A 16,161-nucleotide genomic window follows, 5' to 3' on the forward strand; every position below is an offset into this window, starting at 1 on the left:
CGCAGGCGGAGGCCGATGGGTTCGTCGTCGACCTCTCCGACTAGAAGTCGCGATCCGATCGCGCATTTTGTATGTATGTAGGTACGTCGATTTCTATGTATGATCGACGAACTATGAATGAAAGTTTCCCGGGGTTTTAAATTTACAAATATACGGGGTCAAATACGGATTCTGCTAGACGGAGCGGTGTCTGATCGACCATTTTTTTATACGGAGGAAATTCGAGCGTTATACGGGGGCAGAAAAGGAAGGGGCGTGTTAGACATGCTCGTTGCCGCCCTCTCGTCTCGTGTGCTGCTGCCGCTCGGGACCTTATCTCCGTCTCGCTCCGACGCCATGAACTCGCCGGCGCACTGCCCCGCCACCACCGCGTCCCCGCCTCTGCGCGCCAGCCGCGCGCCGCTCGTCGCGATGGCCCAGCGCGGCGGCCGCGGGCGCAGGCTGCCCTCGTCCGCCCCAGAGGCCGAGCAGCCGGAGGAGGCGCTCGCCCGCATCCTCCGCACAGAGGCCGCCGTCTCCGGCGTCTCCCGCAAGGCCGCCGCCGCCTCCGGCCAGCAGTCCACCTGCCTCTGGCCCCGCGCCGTCCTCGAGGCTCTCGACTCGGCCGTCGCCTCCTGCCGCTGGGAGTCCGCTCTCGAGGTACCCTCCCCTCTCAAGCCCGTCCTCTCCGAAGCACAACCTGTTCGATTTGATGCTCATCACGTACGAATCGCTCTTCTCAGATCTTCGAGCTGATGCGGAAGCAGCGGTGGTACGAGCCCAAGGCGCAGACCTACGCGAGGCTGCTGATGATGCTGGGCAGGTGCCGTCAGCCCGGCCAGGCCACGGCCCTCTTCAACACGATGCTCTCGGAGGAGCGGCTGGCACCAAGGGTGGACGTGTACACGGCGCTCGTCAGCGCCTACGGCAACAGCGGGATGCTCGACGAGGCGCTGGCCATTGTCGACCGGATGAAAGGCGCAGCGGCGGGCTGCAAGCCGGACGAGTACACCTTCTCGGTTCTCATCAACTGCTGCTGCAAATCCCGCCGCTTCGACCTCATCCCGGCGGTCCTCGACGAGATGGCGTACCTGGGGCTCGGATGCAACGTTGTCATCCACAACGGGATAATCGATGGGTATGGCAAGGCTGGGAAGCTGGAGGAGATGGAGAATGCGCTGTCGAACATGCTTGAGGGTGGGGATAATGTGCCGGATATATACACGATGAACTCGATCCTCTGGGCCTACGGGGACCGTGGCAGGGTGGATGACATGGAGAAGTGGTACGGCGAGTTTCAGCTTATGGGCGTTGAGCCCGACACGCGGACATTCAATATCATGATGAAGTCCTACGGTAAGGCGGACATGCCTGAGAAAATGATGTCGGTGCTGAAATATATGAAGCAGCGCTTCTTCTCGCCCTCTGCTGCAACATTCAACATAATCATAGATTGTTTTGGAAGGGCTGGCAACATTGAGAAGATGGAGTACTATTTCAGGCTGATGAAGATTCAGGGGATGAAACCCAACCCGATCACCTACTGCTCGCTAGTTAATGGATACAGTAAAGCTGGGCTTCTTGATATGATTCCCGGAATCGTTCGACAGACAGAGAACACTGATGTTGTCTTAGATACTCCATTTTTCAACTGTGTTATCAGTGCATACGCCAAGGCTGGAGAAGTCAAGATAATGGAGGAAATGCTGCAGTTTATGAAGGACAAGAACTGTAAGCCTGGCAAAGTAATTTACACCACCATGATTCAGGCATATATCGCACATGGGATGGATGAAGCTGCTAAGTTGTTAGAGTTGGAAGAGACAAGATTTGATAACAAGCTGCTGGTAAGTCCCTTGGACTGTTTTTAGAGTCTTAGTGAGCTCAAATTTTCCGGTGACTGTATTTCGGCATTGTTATTCATGTTTATCCATATTCCATGGTATTTACTGGTTATCTTGTTTTTGGATCAGGAACAAGTTTCAGAGGTTAGATAACAACTAATGGGCACCATCATTTGTCGTGGAATTGGAGCAGTAAGATTTGTTCTAAAACCGGATCGGACAATGAACATGTAATAGAGAATGTGGTTAGGAGCCCAATGGAGAATATGGTTAGGAGTACAGAAAAAAGTTTGACCACAGTGATCAAATCAGCACGAGACTCAGTGATCCCAGTTGGATGCAATGACGAGGTAACTTGAAATTCGGAACTTGTATATTGGATGTTTCTTTGTTTACTATATTTAGGTTAACTGAAGTGTATACTCTAATTATTTTTCTTTCCGCATCCCCATAACAATTAACAACATGGAATAAATAAACCAGTTATATGGCCTTTTGTGCTACCAGAGAAGGGAGTCTCACATGGACTAAACGTGCAAAGCTAAACTTCCATTTAATCTGATTGCACAATTACAAACCCAGGTGGAGGTAACTTATAATATCTGATAGTCAAATGGACTACGACACAACAAAGAGAATAGGTGCACCATTTAGTATTAAAAGCACGGTTACTGAAGCAGACAGATGCAGAAAGGAGCACATATGCCACACATATAACAAGCAACAATATCATAACAAAATAAGCTGTTCAAAAGAAATGGAAGCTTCAAATCGATAAATTTGGAACTCCACTCAATACCTCTTCAAAACCGCCCGATTTAGATTCTTTGCAAGCTCAGCCCACAGCTCCTCCACGAATTCATCCTTGTAGCCGTTGTGGAACTCCATGAGCATGAATTCCTTGAGGCTTGGGAGAGATGGCAGCCCAATAAACAACCCAGTGCTGGCTTCAGAAGTCCAGTCACGAAATTGCAGCAGCTCAAGCTTCGGTGTGGCTCCTTCTTCAAACTTGACCGATTGCAGGTTACCTAGGCGATCCAGTTCCAGCACCACAAGGTTCGGGAATGCACCCCGACGAAAGTTGAAACTGACCTCTTTGCCAACAAATGATTCCTTCCACAGGCGCAGAGTGGCCAGGTTCGGTATCTTCCCTAGTAGCTGTATGGCAGCGTCGTGCTCCACTATCCTCGAGCTTCGTAGCCTCAGCTTCACGAGATTTGTGAGCCCCTGGATCCATTTGGGTAATTTTACGATGTTGCCATACAACTTGAGGCTCTGGAGATTTGCTGGAGGTGAGGAAACGTCATCTAAGCAGCCAGATAAACCAGGATATCCCAGTGACTGCACTAACAACAATTCCAAGCAGCTGAGATTAGCAACTGCCGAAAACAAATCTCGACTGTTTCTCTTGTTGACGCCAATAACTCCTAGCTTACGCAGCTGGTTAAGCTCTTTTAGATCTTGCAGAACCGCTTTTGCTCGTCTGATGTTAACAATACCCAACTTTTGCAGGGCTTTCAGTCTGCGGATCCCTCTTGGTACTGCAATACCACGTGGACTTTGGCGCGTTGCTAGCAGAGGTAATATGTTGCAGCAACACATGGTACATACATCACGCCTGTTCACGTCGACATCCATATCCATATCCATCTTCTCTTTCACAAACTGAGGTGCACAACATGCCACACAAAATGCCATTGAAGAGCAAGTCATAACACATAGCATGTTCCTCATTACCTTGGGCAAATCTTTTTGACATGTTTCGATTTCAAGGTTGTCATCATCATTATCTTCGATGGCGCCACCACAAATATTCTGTAGTTTGCTAAGCTTGACGATGGTCTGTGGCAGCCCTATTATGCATGTGCCCGTGATATCTAGAGTTTGGAGTTGCCTCAGGTTACCCAGTGAATCGGGTAGGTGATAGATATCCTTACATCCCCTTATAGAGAGGTATCTTATGTGAAGAAGCTTCCCAATGTACTCAAGGTGATGGTCAACTACTCCTGATGTGCCTTCCAGGTCTAGCACTCGCAGCAACCTCATCTTGTCAGAAATGAAAAATGGCCTCCACTTCCCAAACACAGTTAATGACCGTATTCTGGACATGTCTACTATGCTCTCAAACTCAACTTGATCTCCCTCCCAGTTGATGCTGATAGAGAGATGGTGTATTTTACCTTTGCCATTTAAGCTGCAATCCTTCTCCAGCCTGAAAACAAGATTACCCTCCGTTGACTTTGAGATGCCAATTTCACGGATCAGATCATGGACTTGGCAGGAGTCAATTCCTTTTCTACTATGAATTGACTGTTGATATGGAAGGATCATGCTCCTGCTTATCAGTTCCATAAAGTAGTTGTCTGCTATTTCCTCCGCAGACTTGCCACGGCCCTCTCTTGAATAGCCCTCTGCAGTCCAGCGACGAACCAAGCGTCTTCGGCTAGCCTTGTAGCCTTCAGGAAAGATGGCCATATACAAGAAACAAGACTTGAGATGATAGGGTAGACCATCATAGCTTTTATTAAGGACTGCAATTATGATCTCAAGCTCTGGATTCATCTCCAACTCGGCGCTGATATGCTCATTCAATTTCCTCCACTCCAACACTGTTTTTGGTTGGTTTGCCAAGAAGCCACCTATGGTGACAATTGCAAGGGGAAGTCCATCACACTTTTTTAAGATCATATTTGCTTGTTCAACCAGCTCAGGATATTGCTCCTCCAAATATACGGTCTCCTTAAATATCTGAAAGTATGCGATCAAGCTATTTAGTGCTTTAGAAGTTAAATTAAGCTTGGAATATTGTGCAATTTACAATCACAGATTTCCATGTTTCAGGGTTGAATGAATGGAGTCAGAAGTTAAAGATGATTGAGTTTATTTCTATGAAGCTTAATATACGGTCTCCTTAAAACTGCATGGCAGTCGGCAGCCAGAGGCTATGCTTTTCTTAATCAAAATAAACATGCAGTTTTCTGGTAATTGTAACAGAGCGTGTGTACCATCTATTTTAACTGAATCATACTTCTTCTATTACAAATACACAAAACGTGACACAGTAGATAAGCAACTTTGCTACATGACACTGTAAAATGAGAGCAATTGCGCATGACACAGAAATGGTGGCCATCGGTTACATCTTACTATACTAATATTGTAATGGGCAGCAAGAGGTCTGCACAAACTGCCTAATTTAATTTGCCTTCCATCCTCCTAGCACAGGTGCTGAAGAACAAGCAGTCCCTGCACGAATTCACACCAGCACACACTGCTGCACAATTGCTCTTGGCTGGACTGGTCGCCTTGCCTTCCTACAAGAAGCGCTCCGCGAAGGCCAAACATGAAACCGCCAGGCATGATGATATTGAGTAAAGGCAGTCTTAGTTGCTGCTGGGCGTGCTCCGACCTGGCTAGACGCCAATCCAGACCGGGAGCATGCGGGGCCGTGTAGGTCCGTTGAGATAACCACTAGAGCGAGGTGAGGCTAAATCAGAGGATTTAGACTGGTGGTGAGCAATTAGGGAAGGGCAACACAATCCCCTAAAAAATATATAGGGTACTACAAGTGTACAACAACAATCACTCCAGTGTGTTAGGCTGGTGCCAACGCGGGCTGGAGTGGAGGCGATACCGCCCGCGACGGGGCGAGAGACGGGCGAGACGCTAGCGGCGGGCGGTGGTTCCACCGCCCGGCGGTAGGGGGCGGTACCGCCCGCCTATAGCCCGTGTTGGAGGCGAGAGCGGGGCGAGAGTGAGGCGATAGCGGTGCTAGTGGGGGCGGTAGGGAGGTGGTAGGGAGGGGAGAGGAAGTGAGAGCTGTCACTATAGCCCGTGCACTGGCACCGTGGGGTGAGAGTGGGGTGAGAGTAAGGGTAAAAGCTGACGTGGCGAGACTATAGTGGGGTGATGCATTGGCACCAGCCTTATGGCCGATGACCATCATTCTGGAGCGGCAGACGCAGACCCCATGATTCTGTACGCTTAATAACGGAGATATTACCAAAATTACGACTGTAAAAACGGAAGATCATCATCTACACGTCGTGCGGAAGCATGCCCACAGCAGGAGCGGATCTGGATGGGGTGCCAAAACTCGTAGGGAGGTTGATTTGGGTTGAACTAACTAATCGTCCCTCGATGACCAGAAAAATACCTTGAAAATGGATGTTCGGGACTGCGGGCAGAGCGGAGATAGCTGGGGCGCGATGAGGTGGAGCAGCGAGCCCGGTGAGCGCGCGTGGGAGGCGGGAGGGTTGGTTGGGGAGCGGGGTGGGCGTCGGCGATGAGGCGGAACTAGGGCACAGCAGCAGCAGTGGTGGACTTGGGAGAGAGATTCTAGCGCCGCATCGGACCGGATTGGGGCTTGGGCAGTAGGTCCGGGGGAGAAGAGGAAAGGCACTACGCCGGATGGTGGCGGAGAGGAAAAGTCGCTACGGAGAGAGGGATTCTGAGCAGGCAGAAAATATCAGATGGATTTTGACTTGAGACGCTGATTGGAGATTTGATTTTGTACTTACAGTAATGATTTAATATATTACTAGGATTTTTATTCAGAAACAAGTCGATAAGTTTCTGCAAACGTGCACATCTGGTTGAGATGCCAAGGCAAAAAAAAAAAAGGTTTCCGTCTTTTCCAGAACAGTGGTTCTAAACCAATACTGTCAAAAATAGTGTGATGCTCAACAAAGAAAAGTAAGACGTGGAGGTAGATTATCTCAATTGTCAGCTCACTGATGACAAGAACTGCAAACAGAAGTAACCAAATGAAGAGTAGCTCTAGCAACTTTACTTGACACGGCCAGGCAGCTTTGCATCATTCCTGAATATAACAAAGTAGCATCCATGGTTTTACACCTCAAGGTTGTCACTCCTCATGTGCCAAAGAATTAACTTACATCAATATAGCATCCAATGTTTTACACTCTCCAGCCGCGACAAACAGTTAAGTTACTCTAATGAATTATGAAGTTATTTCAAACGTGGTGGAACCAGCCCACCCACGTTTAAGTTTTAGACTTGGCATGAGTGTTTGCATTTACTTGGATTTATTTCAGGATTTAACCGGCGCTATGCTTTCAGTGGTAGGTGCCGTGTCCGTCAACAGCGAGGCGCCAGTGGTGACTTCGTCAACCTCAACATATGCCAGCTCAGTCCCTCGGAGGTGCTCATAGGGGTAGGATGTGCGTGCGTGCGTTCATAGGAGTGTTTGTACGTGCGTATTTGTGAGCGTCTGCGTTGTACTGTGTTCTAAAAAAAAGAATTATGAAGTTATTACAGAATATATATAGAGCTCGTTGGCACCGAACGAGCAAAGGGCCTAGAAGGTCACAGTAAGCCGTCTCGTATGTAAATACCTTGTCCTTGGCCAAGGTCTAAGCTGGTCAGGAGATCAACTCAGCATCGCTGGTGCAATGGCTCTAGAAGTCGGACTCGAAGCCTGATCATCAACCGGAGGGCCTGAGTAGACCAATATACTTGTATCATAACTTGGTCGCAGGATAAAGCTAAACGCATAACCACGGTGCGGTACAAGTCCTTACCGCCGCATTTTCCAGAACTGGTTCTTACACATCACAGCTGCCCTTACAAGGTACTTACTGCCGGGCATCGCCAGCAGTCCTTTTTGATTTGTGCTTCGGCTTCTTTTCTTTCTTCTTGTGCCTGTAGAATTTCCATATAACAGTGCATGAGCACACAAGGGTGACAGTAATGGAGGACATGCAGGCCTGTAAAGAGATGCGAGGGCTTACTCATCCAAGCAATGTCTCAGCTTGCGATCAGCATGTTTCATGTCTTCTTGAGTAAGTATTTGAAGCCGGTCAACCTGCAGAAATACGCAAATAGTACAGCACATTGATGATTAGATGTCGGAAAATCCATCAGTCTGACAGCTCTGGGTGTTCCAGAATGGGGGTAACCCTCTGATGTATGAAAATACACCCTCATCAAGTATCATCCACATGCAAACTGTCACATGTGTATCAAAATAAACCCTCAAGCATCATCCATGATGTCTATGCAATCGAAGATGCAAGCAAACAAGAACGGATGGTACTCTCTGTCAGGTCAATAGATAACCAATACCCTCCGAAACAGTCACATATGTTAAACAAAGCACGGAAGCACCACCTTATCTAATCCTGTTCTGCTAAAACTACATGTTTGTGCAGACCGGTGAAATGAAACGCGCAGTTAAAGAACAATTCTTGGTGGGAGTTTACACAATTATGTCAAACTGTATTTGTACCAAGCCAGGTAAAAGTCCTCACCAAGTAATTAATCGTATTCATTATCTGAACAAATTGTTCGACTGGACAATCAAGGCGTTGCCTTGAAAAAACACTTTCCAGGTATCTGCAAACAATCAATGAATTTAGCAAGATCAACAATGAATAAATGGAAAATTGAACAATAGCATCATGAAACAAAAAGTTCCAACATACTAAGGATAAACACTGGTAAGAAGCTTACGACCTTTCAAAATCGAGGACCTTGAGTGCGTCATTGGACTTGTACAGAGCAGCCAATGCCAACTGTAAAAATAGGAACACTATTTAATCAGGTTTGAACACGTCAAGCTTGACACATAGGATGAAGCTTTCTTAATTAGACACAAATTAACCAAGTAATTTATGAAAATGGCAGTGATGTAGCAGATTTTTTTATTTTAGACAAAAACAGATTAACTGAAGATTATCTATATTATTGATAGCTCAAGATTACCTGTCCAGGAGTATAGAGAAGAGGTGCGTCGGTCAACATCATTCTGTCAACATGAGAATTCGCAGTTTGATACAAATCCTACAATACAAGCATCTGATGCATAAGCAGGGCAGCCATACAACTTTTGCATGTTTTTTTTTTAACTTCCAAATTGCATTTTTGTTATTTGTACTATCTATCTTTCGTTCCATATAAGGAACAAGCTGAAAGAGCATTTTTTTTACATCGAGCCAAATTTCCACATTCGGACTATTTTCCATGCAATGGATGGTTGAATTATTGTTTGAGCAAGTCACATAAAAAGTTACAATATTTATTTGCCTCTTAGCCTATGTGGCTAATTAATTGGTTGTAATACTTATATGATGTATCTTACTGTTGACTAGAAACAAGTGATAAAAGTTAATGTTCAACACAAGCCAGAGTGACGTAGTAAAATTGATAGACTTTTATGTTTTCGGTATCCTTTTGTTGATGCAATCCCAAAATCAATTCTGACACCAACTAAATTTTCACAGCTAACATTCATCCGTTATCCAAACAAAGGGGATCCAGAGGTTGTAGATAAAATAATTCAATCTTTGCCTTATTCTTATATGACAGTATTTAACAAATGATCCTCAGAAGTTAATGCTACGATCTTGGTACTAGCAATTAGTAAAACCATTAGTGTACTCAATTACCTTCACCTACAAGTTTCAGGATTAACCAAACCAGACATGCCTCATTAAATCATATTATTTCTCAATGATTAGGATTACATATAATGTGTAACTTCCATTCATAGCATACTAGGATGGAAAGATTAAGTAAAATATAGAACATATTTTTGCTACACATGTCAGGTAAAGGGTAACACAGTAAACATTAGATTATTGTGCTTCAACAGTATGGCAAAAGGGTCGAAGAAATGTATGACCTTCAACCGTTGGTGTGCACCATTACCTGCCCTACAAAAATCCTTTGTAGAAAGAAAAAAAGACTAGCATTAGCCAAAGGAGCCATACAATAAGCTAAAATATGATGAATTTCTAGTGCTGAATATCATGAAATGTTCACACGGAACTTACATCCATGTCATCAATAAACCCTTCGATAGATCGATATGGAGCAAAAACGATCAGATCAAAATCTAAAGACTGGAAGAAACGAAGAAATTTAGCGTCACGTTCTGTTTGCTTGGAAACGTTACAAACTCCATATGGAAATGGCTTACTTTCAGAACAATCATTTCGTTATTTAAAATAATCTGGTGGTCCTGGTTAATTCCTTTGCCAAGTTCCTCAGCAGAAACATGATTTTCTTCCACTTTGCAAGAAGAATATACACAAGTTAACCTGTCAAATTAAAATCGATTAACCTGGTCCCTGGCAACATACTAACAGGGTAACATACTAACATTGACTAATAGGGATATAAGACACTACAAACACCCATACTTCTATCTTGAATATACACAAGTTAACCTGTGAAATTAAAATCGATTAACCTGGTTCCATTTGTTTGCATGGTTGTTTAGTTATGTTTGAGCGACAAATAATCTCAGCTGAGTATTTGATACACCAGGATCTTGTCTATTCTAAACCACAAAACTATTCATTTTACCAATGTTGCTTACATAATATGCTTTGGGTGATGCTCCATTACGGACCACTGTAGATAGAATCTCTTGAAATATATTATTGCTGTAGCCTGCAAGGCAACAACTGACTGTTAGCACATGGTCACTAAGCTAGCAAAGACACTGTATACTGGAAGAGTAGTGCTTTACCTGAATCTTGTGGGGGAACTTGAATGCTTTACACACTTCCTGAATCTTCTGCTCGTAAAATCTCCGCATCATTTGCTCCTCTTCGCAGGATAGAGGCTTCACACCCGAGCTCCCGACAACTGAATTCAAAACAGCGATTTAGCACTTCTACATCCGAATGCGACGCCATCGTACACACTTCGCACAAACTTACATTACAGTGAACATTGGCCAAGCGCAAGCGTAAGTATGAAAGAACAAAACTTTGAACTGAAAGTAGCACAAAACATTGCTTTCGATGCTCATGTGTACCAATCAAAACACATAGGTAGCAGAAACCATCAAATGGCACGTACCGTGATCGGGCGCAGGTTCGGGGTTCGATATCGACCCGTCGACAGGGTCCACCTTCAAGCGCGTCGTTCCATACTTCACAAAGAAAATTAAAGGAAAAAATGAGCAGCCATTACTCATCTAAACAGGTGAACTGAATGCAATGACGCCAGGAGAACCCAACCTGCGCGAGGGTCTCCGCGGAACGCCGGTTCACCCCCGTCCACTTATCTACCTGCAAGCATAATTACATGCATCAGCATACCATGGTCATTGTCAGTAGGCTATAGGTTAGCCGTCCCAGGGCAAAGCAACCCTGGGGCACCGAGCACAGAAATAGAAACAATGGATCTGGAAGGGTCACCAGGTTTTGAGGCTGGAAGATCCACCGCTCCCGGTGCGTGGAGGTCTGGAAATCCGACATCTTCGCACTCCCACCTCCGCCGCTCTCGCGAGCTGAATCGAAACAAGCAGTCCCTGCACGAATTCGCACCAGCACACACTGCTGCACAATTGCTCTTGGCTGGACTGGTCGCCTTGCCTTCCTACAAGAAGCGGTCCGCGAAGGCCAAACATGAAACCGCCAGGCATGATGATGTTGAGTAAAGGCAGTCTTAGTTGCTGCTGGGCGTACTCCGACCTGGCTAGACGCCAATCCAGGCCGGGAGCATGCCGGGCCGTGTAGGTCCGTTGAGATTACCACTAGAGGAGGTGAGCAATTAGGGAAGGGCAACACAATCCCCTAAAAAATATATAGGGTACTACAAGTCTACAACAACAATCACTCCAGTGTGTTATGGCCGATGACCATCACTCTGTAGCGGCAAACCCCATGATTCTGTACACTTAACGGAGATATTACCAAATTACGACTGTAAAAACGGAAGATCGGAAGCATGCCCACAGCAGGAGCGGATCTGGAAGGCGTGCCAAAACTCGTAGAGAGGTTGCTTTGGGTTGAACTAACTAACCGTCCCTCGATGACCATAAAAATACCTCGAAAATGGATGTCCGGGACTGCGGGCGGAGCGGAGATAGCTGGGGCGCGATGAGGTGGAACGGCGAGCGCGCGTGGGAGGCGGGAGGGTTGGTTGGGGAGCGGGGTGGGCGTCGGCGATGAGGCAGAGCTAGGGCACGGCGGCAGCAGTGGTGGACTTGGGAGAGAGATTCTAGCGCCGCATCAGACCGGATTGGGGCTTGGGCAGTAGGTCCGGGGGAGAAGAGTAAAGGCGCTGCGCCGGATGGTGGCGGAGAGGAAAAGTCGCTACGGAGAGAGGGATTCTGAGCAGGCAGAAAATATCAGATGGATTTTGACTTGAGACGCTGATTGGAGATTTGATTTTGTACTTACAGTAATGATTTAATATATTACTAGGATTTTTATTCAGAAACAAGTCGATAAGTTTCTGCAAACGTGCACATCTGGTTGAGATACCAAGGCAAAAAAAAAGGTTTCCGTCTTTTCCAGAACAGTGATTCTCAACCAATACTGTCAAAACAGTGTGATGCTCAACAAAGAAAAGTAAGGCGTGGAGGTAGATTATCTCAATTGTCAGCTCACTGACCCTTTGGGTTATCAAGGCCGACCCAAACAACGACTGAATCGGCTGCTGTTCCGTCCGTGGGAACACGCGTTTGCCACAAGCAGTCGGATGTACAGCTTGCTGAGAGCATTTCCTGCAGTATTTCTTGGTGTACATATACGATTCATAAGCTTTGAGCTGAGTATATATACATCGGCATTTAACCTTTGAGCTGTAGGTGAGTCCGATGGACAGCTTGCTCAGAACATTTCGTGCATCCGTGCAGTACTTAGTGTAAATATACGGTTCCTAAGCTTTTGTTCATACAAATAGAATTGTCTAAAGATACTACTAACAAAGAAGCAAAACTGCTAGCTAATATAACATAAATATAAGCAATCTTACTATATTTATCTGATGAGTATACACAGTACATGTTTCTGATCAGAAAGTGGGACGTTTCTATTTATCTGGATCACATTATCTAGTTCAGTGTACAATCAGTGGATGAAAATAGAGAATCTGTGGATGATAATTACAAAAGTTGAGTGTACAATCAGTTCTGAAGACTGTCTTTTTACCTCTCTTTTTTGTACTCTGTTTCTTTCTACAGTTGTCTAAACCAAAAACATGATAGTCTCACATCAGAATAAGCCAGCATAATATTAATCAATCATAATAATCATGATATACCAGCATAATATTAATCAATCATAACAATCATTTTTGTAGTACCTAATATACAGCAGCACTATGTCTAGCCTAAAACTGAAAATTGTACCGAGGTTAAGCTAGTTCAGTTACTCCAGATATCTGAAAATTATGGTTTAAATAGATTCGCAGACATATTATGTATAACATGCCAAACAAACATAGCGGTCAATGCAAATGAATTGAATGAAATATAGTAATAGATGTTTTCTGTTGCTCAACAAATAAAATAAAATGCTTACTGAACAGACATAAACCTTGATTCCGCTCTACCTATAAACCTTCATCATGTGTCCACTGTGAAACATCCTAAACACTTGGTCATACAATTGAACACTCTAGTATTTAGAACCTGACGGTGAATCAGACTATAGCACACGGCAGGCAGGCGCTGTAAACTAAGAGGTTAAATTGCGCTACACAACCTTGAGAGGCTCCGTTCGAACAACTAGTATGTCTGCCCCCGCCCACGGTGAATTCGCACAGCCGAGACTACAAGGAGCGGGGATTCTAGGAAACGAACATTTCAAGCCAGCACCTGATCGAACATCCTTATTTGCGCTACACATCTTTTGGCTAGCTAACCAAGAAACATATGGTCGATTAGAGAGGATTGGAGCACTAACCGTGGAGAATCGGAGGAAGATGGCGAGCTGGGAGCAGAACGAGTTGGAGCAGTCAGAGGGCAACCGAGACAATGACGGCGTTGGGTCGACTGGAACGGCAGGAGCGGCACAGCAAGCACGAGGCAGTGCCACCGGCAGCAGAGATGGGCGGCGACCGGGACGGCAGCGACCAGGACGGCGACGACCCGTACGGAAGGCAGCCGGAGAGACGCAGGAGGCAGCGCCGCCGCCGGCAGCAGAGATGGGCGGGGGCGGGGGCGGAGACGGGGGCTGCGACGGGTGGGTCGATCAAAGCCGGCTCTGTTGCCCCAAAAACATATCAAGGCCGACCCAATGGCCTTGAACTTTTGGGCCGGGTCAGTGACCCGGCGGGTCGACGCGGCCCAGTCCCATCTTGATATATGTTTTGTTGGTTTGCTGAACAAAATCTCCTCCCTTGTGGTGACTATGATCCGGCTTGCATTCTCCATTTTAGGTAACCTCCGTGTTATGAGGTCCCATTCAACATTACATGATACATCATCGAGAACCTCTTTGTATCTAAATGCCTGGCCAACTCCTCTCCAAGATTCATCAAAAGTAATGCTCTCTTTGTGCTACCCAACAAACCCGCCACATCCTTCTCAGCAGGCTCTGCATCTAGCTGCATAACTATGCTCCCTAGGAGCATCTCAAGCATGAACGGACGCATGACCGTGACGCAGGCACGCTTTTCAAATGTTCCACTGAGCTCTTGGCTTAATTTGGTAGATATCTTTGATCACAGTGGTTTTTCCAAGACCACCCATACCCCACACCGAGATGACCTGAAATGTTGGGCTAGCTTGATTTAACATTAGTTTGATGATGTCCGATTTTATGTTATCTCGCCCAACGAGATGAGATTCCTCAAGAGCAGCCTCCATTGTTCTGATGCCCGGCATGGAAAATTCAGCTTCACGTTTGGGCTTTCATAGGCAGCCCGGATGGCGGATGTCTGCCCGACGCCACCACCTGCTCCCCACACCGAGATCACTCTGAGATCATCGCCACTCGTGTTGATCAGTTGGACAAGATCCACGCTTGCCCTGTCCTGCTTCCTCGTCGTGCTCCTCTCTTCATTGATGCCAAACATGGGAGTGAATAGCATAAAACCACCACATTGGTGGCCAAATTTACCAAAGACCACCACTTTTGGTTTGCGGGACAAAAAACCACCACATTTGAGTTGGTTTTTTGCCGAACACCCAAATGACGAGTTTGCAACAAATTGACACTGAATCTGACCATCTGACCCGACCCACTGTGCTGACGTGTCTAAAGTTTGACGGAAGGAGAAAACGGCCATCGCCGGTCGGACGTGGGCCCCTCCACGCGCGGATGTGTAAAAGAAACGTTACGACCTCTCCCTCCCGTCACTCTCCCTCAGTATCCTCTCCAGTCACTCTGCTCCCGCCGCCGCCGCCGCAATTCTTGCCGCCGCCGCCGCATTTTTTGCCCGCCGGCCGTCAATGCCCAATTGGAACGATGGCGAGTCGTCGAGCACGGCTCTTTCCTGGCCAGGGGTAAGTAGCTCTTTCCTCTGCATCTAGGGTTAGGGTTTGGGCAGATTTGGGAATTTTGATTTTTGTCAATTTCCTCTCCTTTTCTGGTCGATTTGGTGGAATTGAGAAGGTTTTGTTTGTAATTAGGACTTCGCACCTATGGACTACTGCCCAGACAGCTGGGACGAACCAACCTTCACGGGTTTGGCGGCAGGTTGCCCGGAGGTGTGCCGCCTCCACCAGAAGGAGCCGGTGAAGCGTGTCGCTTTTGAAGGAACGAACAGCGGCCGTCGCTTCTACATGTGTTCTGTGGAAGGGGTATGTTGCTCACACTTCAAACTCTCTAGCAGTAGCTCTGTAGCAGTAGCTCTGTTTCTAATTTGGCAATGAGTTGATCGATAAAATGACCCAGAGTAATTGCAGTACTAATTGTCCATTTGTGTGAATAATTGCATGTATGCTATGTAGTAGTAAAGAAATAAATAGTTGCATTTCTATGAATAAATGCACTCCAGTGCCTATGAATAATTGAAATAACAAGCATTAACTCTGAATAAGTCCATTTGTGTGAATAATTCCATGTCTGCTATGTAGTACTGATGAAATAAATAATTTTAAGATGCAGTACATTGAGAATTGTGGCTTCCACTCTTGGCTTGATGATGAGTGGCCACAGCCAATGAAGAACACATTGCTGAAGCTGTGGGGAATGTACCATGACATGCATAATGCACTTCTGGATGAGAAGATTGAGAATGGCAAGATTGTGAAAGATTTGAATGAAGAGAGGATAAAGGTGGAGAAGAAGTATTCCAGCCTGATGGCTGATGTTTCCAAGTTTATGAATGATACTCAGAGGCAGGTTATGCAAGCAAACTATGACAAGATAATGAATGGTAGTGATGAGGAAAAGTTGAGGGAGAATAAGACTAAACTTGAAAATGAGCTGATGAAAGCCCATGATGAAGTGGCTAAGCTGAAAGAGGGCAAGATTGCTGATGACAGAAAGATGAAGCTGATGGAGGAAGAAACTTTGTTGCTGAAGGAAGAGAAGAAGAAGCTAGAGTATCAGCTATTTGATCTGTTTAAGTTGAGCAGTGCTAGGAATGACAAGTTGGTCAAGATCAAGCAGATATGTGAGCAGTA

General features: G+C 46.0%; 3 protein-coding genes and 1 pseudogene across 11 annotated transcripts; 1 reads left to right on the top strand and 3 right to left on the bottom strand.

The window, feature by feature from the left end:
- The first annotated feature begins 247 nt into the window (after positions 1-247).
- On the top strand, positions 248-7,160 carry LOC127297496 (uncharacterized). 6 transcript variants are annotated; one of them, XM_051327816.2, is made up of 5 exons: positions 248-639; positions 723-1,826; positions 1,953-2,173; positions 3,336-3,403; positions 5,049-7,160. In XM_051327816.2, the coding sequence occupies exons 1-3, from the start codon at positions 265-267 to the stop codon at positions 1,974-1,976; spliced, it is 1,503 nt and encodes a 500-aa protein (XP_051183776.1). In that variant the 5' UTR covers positions 248-264; the 3' UTR covers positions 1,977-2,173; positions 3,336-3,403; positions 5,049-7,160. The 6 variants fall into 6 exon arrangements, with proteins under 6 accessions (XP_051183776.1, XP_051183774.1, XP_051183773.1 ...); XM_051327814.1 differs by having other exon boundaries at positions 6,906-7,160; XM_051327813.1 differs by lacking the exon at positions 5,049-7,160 and adding an exon at positions 4,665-4,904 and having other exon boundaries at positions 3,336-4,577.
- LOC127297493 (disease resistance protein Pik-2) lies at positions 2,426-4,511 on the bottom strand. Its single transcript, XM_051327806.2, has one exon. The coding sequence runs from the start codon at positions 4,509-4,511 to the stop codon at positions 2,616-2,618; it is 1,896 nt and encodes a 631-aa protein (XP_051183766.1). The 3' UTR covers positions 2,426-2,615.
- Positions 6,611-13,977, bottom strand: LOC127297494 (cyclin-H1-1). Of its 4 annotated transcripts, none has more exons than XM_051327809.1 (16): positions 13,493-13,977; positions 10,997-11,177; positions 10,817-10,867; positions 10,656-10,728; positions 10,321-10,439; positions 10,168-10,241; positions 9,766-9,886; positions 9,620-9,688; positions 9,469-9,510; positions 8,550-8,627; positions 8,301-8,359; positions 8,096-8,180; positions 7,577-7,650; positions 7,367-7,487; positions 7,181-7,283; positions 6,611-7,066 (listed from the first exon to the last, which is right to left on the bottom strand). In XM_051327809.1, the coding sequence occupies exons 1-14, from the start codon at positions 13,960-13,962 to the stop codon at positions 7,421-7,423; spliced, it is 1,563 nt and encodes a 520-aa protein (XP_051183769.1). In that variant the 5' UTR covers positions 13,963-13,977; the 3' UTR covers positions 6,611-7,066; positions 7,181-7,283; positions 7,367-7,420. The 4 variants fall into 4 exon arrangements, with proteins under 4 accessions (XP_051183769.1, XP_051183768.1, XP_051183770.1 ...); XM_051327808.1 differs by having other exon boundaries at positions 6,611-7,073; XM_051327810.2 differs by lacking the exons at positions 6,611-7,066; positions 7,181-7,283 and having other exon boundaries at positions 10,997-11,334; positions 13,493-13,628.
- Positions 13,978-14,348: 371 nt separating this feature from the next.
- The window catches only part of LOC139830372 (disease resistance protein Pik-2-like), a 36,579-nt pseudogene continuing 34,766 nt past the window's right edge, over positions 14,349-16,161 (bottom strand).

The sequence above is a fragment of the Lolium perenne genome, chromosome 4, assembly GCF_019359855.2.
Source record: "Lolium perenne isolate Kyuss_39 chromosome 4, Kyuss_2.0, whole genome shotgun sequence".
Classification (NCBI taxonomy): Eukaryota; Viridiplantae; Streptophyta; class Magnoliopsida; order Poales; family Poaceae; genus Lolium; species Lolium perenne.

Bases quoted from the DNA above. Each gene is read 5' to 3' on its own strand.
- LOC127297496 (XM_051327816.2), top strand. From the start codon at position 265: ATGCTCGTTGCCGCCCTCTCGTCTCGTGTGCTGCTGCCGCTCGGGACC. The intron at 640-722 runs GTACCCTCCCCT...CGCTCTTCTCAG, and splicing joins GCTGGGAGTCCGCTCTCGAG to ATCTTCGAGCTGATGCGGAA. The intron at 1,827-1,952 runs GTAAGTCCCTTG...TTTTTGGATCAG, and splicing joins GATTTGATAACAAGCTGCTG to GAACAAGTTTCAGAGGTTAG.
- LOC127297493 (XM_051327806.2), bottom strand. From the start codon at position 4,511: ATGATCTTAAAAAAGTGTGATGGACTTCCCCTTGCAATTGTCACCATA.
- LOC127297494 (XM_051327809.1), bottom strand. From the start codon at position 13,962: ATGGAGAATGCAAGCCGGATCATAGTCACCACAAGGGAGGAGATTTTG. The intron at 10,729-10,816 runs GTTGGGTTCTCC...TTCTTTGTGAAG, and splicing joins CCGCGGAGACCCTCGCGCAG to TATGGAACGACGCGCTTGAA. The intron at 8,360-8,549 runs GTAATCTTGAGC...CTATTTTTACAG, and splicing joins TTCTCTATACTCCTGGACAG to TTGGCATTGGCTGCTCTGTA.